At 36.0% G+C, this 9,627-nt stretch overlaps 1 protein-coding gene across 1 annotated transcript; it reads right to left on the reverse strand.

Annotated features, from left to right (window-relative positions):
- Window positions 1-647: 647 nt before the first annotated feature.
- On the reverse strand, window positions 648-1,857 carry LOC125260480 (neuropeptides B/W receptor type 2). The gene is given in 3 exon segments (XM_048178864.1): window positions 648-1,292; window positions 1,295-1,459; window positions 1,461-1,857. Coding segments are annotated over 3 exon segments (993 nt in total). The 5' UTR covers window positions 1,851-1,857; the 3' UTR covers window positions 648-854.
- Window positions 1,858-9,627: the final 7,770 nt, after the last annotated feature.

Consider the following 9,627-nt stretch of genomic DNA (forward strand, 5'->3'; position numbering starts at 1 on the left):
ATTTGCGTCTTGTTTCATGTTCACAACAAGTTTCAATATAAAAGTCTTTGTGACTGAGTGACTCGCTCATAAAGACAATCTTTGCCGCCATCTAGAGTCGTAATAAATGTAACTTCTGTTGCTGTTCACAGTCAGGGACTATTTTTTTCCAGCGGAAGGAAGGCTTTTAGTGATTTTGCTTAATGAAATTTGCATTGATATATATTGTTTGTCTTTAATATTTGTATTGTGTTGTAACCGTTTTATAAAAGCAATAAGCTCTGTGAAGCCGTGGTTTACAGTGAATTTATAACAGCTAAGGGGGTTTTAGGCACTCCGCTCCACATCATGCCTAACAACGCCCCTTAGCTGTTATAAATTCACTGTAAACCACGGCTTCTTGGGGCTTATGCTTTATTTGGTGTGAAAGGGCCTTAGCATTTGCCAAAAACAGAACTTTTTTTGTTGTTGTTATTTAAAAAAAACAAAAAAAAAACAAGCAAGCCCAGCCCAGGTGAGAAAAAGTAACGCAAAAGTAACATAACGCATTACTTTTCATAAAAAGTAACTAAGTAACGCAATTCGTTACTTTTTAGAGAGTAACACAATATTGTAATGCACTACTTTTGATTGAAAGTAACTTTCCCCAAGCCTACTTTTCTGCACCACTTCAAATTTAATTACTGATAAGGTAAAATAATGTTGAAACTGGACATGAAGAAAACACTTTACAGTGCAGAAGAAAAGCTACTTTATGAGTCCAGTTAATTGTTTTAAAGTGACTTTAAAAAAGTGGGTTTTGACTTTTGATTTAAAACAGCACAGTTACTACTTGGACCTCAATGATGGATTTGTGAGCTTACAAAAAAAAGGAATCAGCACTCCAGCAATTTCTTAAACGCCTTTCTGAAACTGTCGTCTAAGAACGCGTAAAGGAAAGGATTGAGACACGAGTTGGCATAACTCAGTCCCGTGATAAAATAAGAGATACCTATAACCAGCGGGGTGGTGGGCAAGTCTGAGGTGAGGGCGACCACTGTACTCAGGTGGAAGGGTGTCCAACAGAACAAGCAAACGGCAAGCACGATGAAGACCATAATTGTGACTCGCTTCTTGGCTTTGTCCAGAGCCTTGCAGTTGGAGTTGAGTCGCGTGCGTCTCAGCTTGTAGAGCATTACGCTATAGAGGATGCAAATGGTCGATACGGGGATGACAAACCCGAGGACCAACGTGTAGATCCGACTGGCTTTGAACCAGAAACTCTCAGGGCTCGGGAAACTCAAAACGCAGCTCTTCCGGCTCTCCGCGTCGTCAGGACTCACGTAATACCGGCGAAAAAGGTGAAGGGCATCACGATGAGAATGACTAGAACCCAAACGCTCAGGCTGACCGTCTTGGCTAACCTATAGGTCCGGTGGGGCATCCGTTTGGAGCGCAACGTGGAGACCACGACCAGATAGCGGTCCACACTCATCACAGTTCAAAAAGAAGATGCTGGAGAAGATGTTGTAGTGGTCTATGGACAGGATCACTTTGCATAAAATCTCTCCAAACGGCCAGTAGTTTAACAGGTGCTCGGCGATGTTGATGGGCAACACCAACGTGAAAAGGTCGTCGGCGATGGCCAAATTCAAAATGAAAAAGTTGGTGACGGTTTTCATTTTAGGCGCCTTCAAGATCACGTAAATGACAGCGGTGTTGCCCGTGAGTCCCACGGCGCAGATGACTGAGTAAATAACCGGTAGCCAGATGTAGAAGTCGGGGTAGAACATCCACGTTGGAGTAGTGCAGTTGGTTTGGTTATAATCCGGACTGGTCAGGTTGCATGAAGTTTGCATTGTTTTATTCTCCATTTTGTCTTTTAATTCCATCAAAATCAGAACCTATAAAAAGTAAAAAGTAACACTTTAATACAGAAGAAAAAACTACATGCAGTGTATGAAATTGTTTAAATTTGCTTAGTACATAAATATGTATTTTGCATCTGTTCGTAGTTAACTAGCTAATATTTTTAGTTTAAATAAAATAATGTTTAGTTGTGCATAAAACACAAGATTTTATGTATAATTTCACGAAATATAAATTGAAGTCAACATATAAGTTAAAATGTTGAGGATTAGTACCTGACAGATCCACACATACAGGATCTTCTGCTGGTCTGCTCTATTGGTATTCCATGGACACTTTGTGGTAAATGGCAGAGCGCAACGCTTTTACGTGCTCGATTTTACGCGTGCACGTAATGATGCAAGGCAGACCATCCAACAGTCTCTCACATTTCATTTTCATTCTGTATTGTTCGGCAGGAAACACGATACGTTTCACGAAGTCAAATATATCTAGCAGTTATTCTAAAACAAATGACTACTGCTGTAGAATGAATTGTTCTTGATGCAACACTTTGGGAGTCAAAAGAACGTGTTAAATGGCAGTCAGAACTTAATAAGCAAATTAGTATAATAAAATAAATGAAAATAGAAATATAAAGGAATATAAATGACATAAAAAAATTTGCAATTATAAATAAGCAAATAAATAAATACACACAAGTGGTCAAAAGGAAAACAGCTTGTTTAAAGTGAATTTAATCTGTTTGTGTGTGTCATTTTTGTTCAGACATACATGGGTAATGGACGAATAAGGTTTTTAAAAGTGTAAAAAACATGGAGATATAATTAATTTTGAAGTTTTATTAAATGTTAACAATGAGATTGTGTTTGTTTTATAATCAATTAACACTGCTTTTGTCATTTTTTACAAGATGTGCAAAATTTGTCACCAAAAAAGTAATTCGGTTTAACCAAAATTTCGGTTTTACCGAATGACACTTTTGGTTATACCGAATGACGATACTTTCAAACAGTACTAACAAGCTGATATCTAGCTAGCTAGCAAAAGGACAATCAAACATTTTATATTTAGTACAAGTTTTTAAAATATTACAACATTTTCCATGTTTTATAGCGGTTGTACCGAATGACCTGATGTTTCTGGTGATGCGTATGAGGTAATAAAAACATCTAATTTTTAAAATAGTTAAGAGAGAGTTAGTTAATTTGCTTCATGAGCATGTGGTCCTTTGCAGGTGTCTGAATGATGTCACATCCTGTCACATGATATTGACTGCATGACTTGATCCAAAATGGTCCCTTTATATTGGTTACTCCAAATGACATCAATGAAATTCATTTTTCTGGACATTCTTTCTCATAACAAAGCAACGACTTCTACACATAATTTTAATACCATTTTGCACTATGTTGATATATGATGTTATAAAATCATGCCAGAATAAAAAATATATACATTTATTACATTTTAAGATATTTTAATCACAAATGAAATGGCTGTATTGGCCTTTGGACAGTTAAACCGAAAGACCTTCTGACACAATAAAATATTTCAAAATAACTTCATATGTAGCAAAATATAATTAAAACCTTTTGGATTCAATAAAAGAGATCTAGTTGTACTAACTTACATACTTTGGATGCCATATCTTTGTTTTTATCATTATTAAGGCCTTTGGACAAAACAATGACCCGTCATTGACCTCATATACAAAAGTAAAAAAATGAAGTATAGGCCTACTGACCCTTTGCACCAGTGTTGCCAATTTAAGGATTTGTCACTAGATTTAATGACTTCCCTGCCCCTTTTAAAACTTTTTTTCAAAGGTTTAGGGACAAATCTAGCAACTTCTTGGACAAACCTTATCTAGATTCTTATTTTGCCCACTGATCTATCTTCATATTTATATAGATCAATGAATTTGCCTTGTCATCATGTCATAGTGACATTTAGCTACCAGTTTTAGCTACTTTCAAATGAAAGCAGTTGGAAACACTCCTTTGCACTTTTGATAAATGTGAGTGCATTAGCTAAAAAGAAGTATAGTCTAATGATGCAAGTGGATACTTGTAAAGCTAGTATGCCTGCAGCTGTTTTCCTGTAGGGGCTGAAATGCCACTATGTTCAGGTTATTTTTAACAAAGTTGTCGCCATAGTGATACAAGTCAACTTTTTTTTTTCTTACAACTCTTTAATGCAGATGACTTGAGGAATTCAATTAAATATATTGTTCTCTAACACCAGCATGCTACTCTGCTGGAGCTTTAATCATCATCAGGATATATGCAGACGCCTGCTGGTTTGACGTATATGGACATAATCGAATGTTTTATTATTTAATAAATGTTATTTTTACCTTAATTTTAGATAATGCATAACACAATTTATTCATTAGGTTTTCTGAATATATAATGAAATTAGAAGCATGTAACAGTGTTTAAGTGTTTGAGCAAGATGTGAAGCATAGTGTGTCAGTGTAGAGTTCATTTATGATTTTTTATTCTTAAAAAATTAACTGAAGCAGTACATCAACCATCACTGCTGACATCAGTACTCCCAAAACATATTTGCGGTTGTCAAGGTAAAGTGTTTGTGGCTGATTTAAATATTAAAAAAATCATACCCCCTAGTCTTCCTTTATACACATATGAGGCTTTCAGAAATCACATATGCTTGATATATAGCATATGATATATAGCATATTTCAGGTTCATTCTATAAAATTAAGTAAAAGCACTTAAGATGTGTGATTTAAAGTAGCTTTCTCCCCGTAAATCAGAGGCCATTATGTTCTCTCTGAGTAGATGCATATATGTTCTGTTTTAGCCATGACAAAGTATCGATCAAGGTAACACATAAAAAAAAGTGGCTTTAGTCATGTGACAGTGGTACAAATCTCAGGAACTCTCAGATTTACCTTAAATCTAAAAATAAAAAAGACATTCAAATATAAATTAATAGGAGTTGAATAGGAGTAAAATGGGCACAATGAGCATTTTCTTTCTTTCATGGTGAGGCCAAAAGAAGGAAATGCAGTCTGGGATGATCGATGGACAGGGAAAGGTTGCCAATGTGGAAAACAGATTGTCATGACTCCTGGCTTGAAGACTGATTTGACTTAGAAATGGGTGAGGGTGAAGAGCTGCTTGGGGGAAAGTAATTGATCCCCATTTTAAAGATTAAAAAATTAAGTTGTCCTATTAAAACCTAAAGCTTTTTTACATATTTGGAAAAGCATTTCAAATGAAAAATTGCATTTGAAACTGTGACAAGTTTTGACAGACATTGCTTCATGCTAAGGAAATTTTCTGGATTTTTTTTTTTTACTTCAGAATGTGAACCTAATTATTAAAGACAAGTACCACTGATACAGTAATCAAGAAATTACAAACATTTATTCAACACTGCATTGCCATAAATTGTTACACCGCTGGTTGTATACAACTAATAAAGTGTCAATTGCTTACACAAGACCGTTTATGTTATATGTGACACTAATTACCTATTTGCGACATCAAATTCAGCATGAAATATCAAATTTCACTTACATGATTGGTGGTTAATAGTTTGATGCTTTTGGCAGTTTTAGTATTAGCAGCATTTCAGCATAAACACAAATATGTTTAATTTTTTTTTTTGGGGGGGGGGGGGGGGGGGGGGGGCAGGGGGACCCTTTAAGCGTATGGCCATATTAACAATGCTGGTCTAGACCAGTACTCGAAATGCAAAATCAAATGAGTACCTTTGGCTCCCTTTCAAGCTTTAATCAATCAAATCCCATGTGTGCAAACTGATCCATCACATTTAAAGCATTACAGTGAGCGCCAATTAGAATACTCCACCTTGGATGCATTGATTAGCCAATTAAATTCTTCAGCCTCATTAGTTTCTTTTGGTGAAGTGGTACTGACCTTGAAAAACAGTTACATTTTGAGTTACCAAAACCCCCTGCAGTGTCATGTTCTTGAAAAATCATACTGTTTTAAAACAAATGTTTTGAAAAGTGGCACCAAGGGCACTAAAAAGGCCCTTTTCTTTGAAATAGACTGTTCATATATACTTTTTAGACACTGTCATAACAGAATTTTACTTTTTGACTTGAAGCATTTATTAATTTCTATGGTTTTAACAGCATGTGTCCTACCTCAATCAATCTCATTTATAATAAATGTGAATCAAGGAGAATAAACAAAAACAGAACACAAATGGAGCATCAGAAACATTTTGTAAAGGAACAAAACACACTTCGTCATCCTCCTCACCTTCTCTCTTTTTCTAACCATCTCTCCAGTGAGGTAAACACTGCACAGGATACTCAGAAATGCCTGTAATGATTGTGCTCTATATAGATGTGATACTCTCTGTTGTGTCAGTCAGAAGAGCTTTGATCTGTGTTCTCACTCAGCTTCACTCCCCCTGGACACTTCTAGATGGCGTCTGGTTGAGTTCTTCTGCTGTCCTATTGAATCACAGACAGTGTCTTGTGATCTCATGCCAGCTGATGATCTTCAGGTACTTCTATTAGATGGAAGCTACTTCTATTTGGTTATAGCTGGAATCCAGTTTTAGGTTGAGAGCCACAATACATCATTTACTCACCCTCATGTCATTCCAAACCTGTGGCTACGTTCACACTGTCAGTTTTATGGATTGACAACCGCATTTAGCCTACTTACAGATGTGAGTCTCGAAATGTATGAACGTGCAGCGAGAGTCAGGCCCCAGTAACCATAGCGACAGTGACCAAAGTAATATCAAAGATGGCGACGTGACACTTTAACAGAACAGAGTCCAATTGAGCCGCGAGTTCATCCATCAAATCTTCATTAGCCGACAACAGCTTTAATGTAAACATGCGCTTGCCGGACACATTTAACCGTCGCACTCCTGTCCTTTGCAGTTTCTCCAAAGAATATACACTAACAAGAAGCGACACTCAATAGAAAGTTCCATTGCAACACCGGCGCCCAGCAGCAGCCCTGCATTTCCGCCATTTTGGGGTGAAAGCAAGTCGTCGGTCCACTAGTTTCTATGGCAATATCAGCTGCTTTGTTAAAAAAAAAAACTTACATTAAAGCTGAAATCCAACCTGAATGATGACAACACAGAATAAAATACTATCACTAGTGATCATCAAATCCTTTTTACAGTTTATTTTACCCACTTTCTGTTTAAGTCTTCCACTTTTTTTTTCACAAAACCTTTGCTCTCTAGAAACCCAGTCAGTTTGGGTTAAAATTCTTTAAAAGGCTTATAAACACTGAATTATTACCAACATATGAAATTAAATTAACCTCTTGAGCACTGGCCACACCCTAGGACCCACCGGTGGGTCCGCGGGGGGGTCATGATATTATTTTTTAAAAATCTATAAACTGTGAAGCACAAAACTAGTCATACATGGTATTTTTTTAAAGCGTAGAACCTCTGCTTTCTTGCAAGTCCCATGATATTTGCATTAATTTTACATAAAAGAAAATAATAAGGTCTAAATTCGTTCTTCCGCAACAACGCCCCCTTGAGAAAATCAGATGAATAATGTTCATATTTCATATTTCTAGCACACAAACTCACCAAACCTAGACAAGTCACACATCAAATGAAAGCTCTCACTCTCAGGAATGTTACTGTGTACTTTATTTCACAGATCTTATACATTATAGTGACATAACAAAGAATAATTTTCAAAAGAATCACGAAAACTGAAATGACTCCTGTGAACAAGCAAACTTATGCATCATTTCTGCGCTGATAACTACATCTGTGCTCACATACTAGCCTAAAATATCCTATATCAGCTTTTACTTTAGGTTGTTTTCTTCAAAATGAGACCATTCTCGTGTGTCTGTGAGCATGCATGGCTAAACGGCACTATAATATGTCTCAGATGCGCAGATCAAAACACGCGATGCAGCGTAAAACATTTATGACAAGTATTTGACTCTCTTTGATTTCTGTCGACTTGCAATGACGTCATCACGCAGTGCGTCCTATGTCATGAAAGCTGACGACCCCCCCTCTCCATAGACACATCGATCAAGCTTCTAGACCATTCAGAGCCCGAGTTTTTCCTTTCCAAAGTTGAGGAGGTGGGACTAAAGAACACGAATCGCGTGCGCGCCATCAACCGGGTGCAGATGATGGATTTGATTGGAAGTTGGTTTGTGATTTTGGATGGCGTTTTTAGCGAATTATTGCGTGCTTTTATTATCTTGCACTTGTGTTAAACTTCTGCGAGTTTTCTGTATAATAAGACCATTTTTATCAATTTATTCCAAAGTATGTGGGTAGGGCTGTCTTTTAAGTTCAGGTATGCCTACTGGTTTCAGAAATCAAAAATGGTGACTGTAAAAGTACACTTGGAGAGTCTAACGCCTCCTTTCGATTAAAGCTAAATAACTTTTGCTTAGAAGATGTTATCAAAAAAATTCTTTTTTTCTCCTGTTTATTGCCACCTAGTGGAATCAAAAGAGATTGTCTGAAGCGACATAGACCAAACATGTCCTAAATTACAGACTCTTAAATAAAAACTTAATAAAAAAATTTTATTTAGTTACTTACTTTGTTAGTGTTTATCACAGTATTGTAAACATATAAAATCCAAAATATGCAATATTTTACCCATGTTTTAAAATTCAGAGAGTTTTCTGTAAAATGAGACAATTTTTATCTATTTATTCCAAAGTATGCGAGTAGGGCTCTCTTTTAAATTCTGGTATGCCTAATTCTGTAAAAAATTCAAAATATGCTGCAGAGCTGAAGAGACATGCATCAGAAAAATTGGGAATGTTGGACAATAAATATAAGAATATAACAGCTTGATTTTGCAGTGTTGTCTAATGTCCGTTACAACAAAAGTGTCCAAAAGTGGGAATTATGGGATAACGGACACAGCAATGCATCATGTAATATAAGATCATTATGTTTATAGCGTGATCCATTAAAATGTACAATATAGCCTATTTCAATTCAGACCTAGATATTATTACTATTACTCCACTAGGTCTAAAATATATTGTTCATTGCAAACATGAAGATCTTAAATTTATTAATTATTAATTTACTATTAATAAATGTATAAAGTTGCATAAAATGGAAATACTCTATAAAGTAGGCTAACTACGCTACCTCAGATGGTTGAATGGTTAGATTCCACAACTGGTAAAATAAAACATATATAAGACAATACAACATTTACTGTAGGAGCCATACAACTTACTGTTACTTAAAGGTGCCCTAGAATTGAAAATTGAATTTACCTAAGCATAGTTGAATAACAAGAGTTCAGTACATGGTAGGCTAATGATATACAGTGAGTCTCAAACACCATTGTTTCCTCCTTCTTATGTAAACTCATTTGTTTAAAAGACCTCTGAAGAACAGGCGGGATCATTAATATGTACGGCCCCAATATTTGCATATGCCAGCCCATGTTCAAGGCATTACACAAGGGCAGCCAGTATTAACGTCTGGATCTGTGCACAGCTTAATCATCAGACTAGGTAAGCAAGCAAGGACAATAGCGAAAAATGGCAAATGGGGCAATAATAACTGACATGATCCATGATAACATGATATTTTTAGTGATATTTGTAAATTGTCTTTCTAAATGTTTCGTTAGCATGTTGCTAATGTACTGTTAAATGTGGTTAAAGTTACCATCGTTTCTTCACGGAGATCAGAGTCATGTCGTTATTTTCATTATTAAACACTTGCATTCTTTATAATTCATAAACACAACTTCATTCTTTATAAATCTCTCCAACAGTGTGTAATGTTAGCTTTAGCCTGTTAGCC

The sequence above is a fragment of the Megalobrama amblycephala genome, linkage group LG24, assembly GCF_018812025.1.
Source record: "Megalobrama amblycephala isolate DHTTF-2021 linkage group LG24, ASM1881202v1, whole genome shotgun sequence".
Classification (NCBI taxonomy): domain Eukaryota; kingdom Metazoa; phylum Chordata; class Actinopteri; order Cypriniformes; family Xenocyprididae; genus Megalobrama; species Megalobrama amblycephala.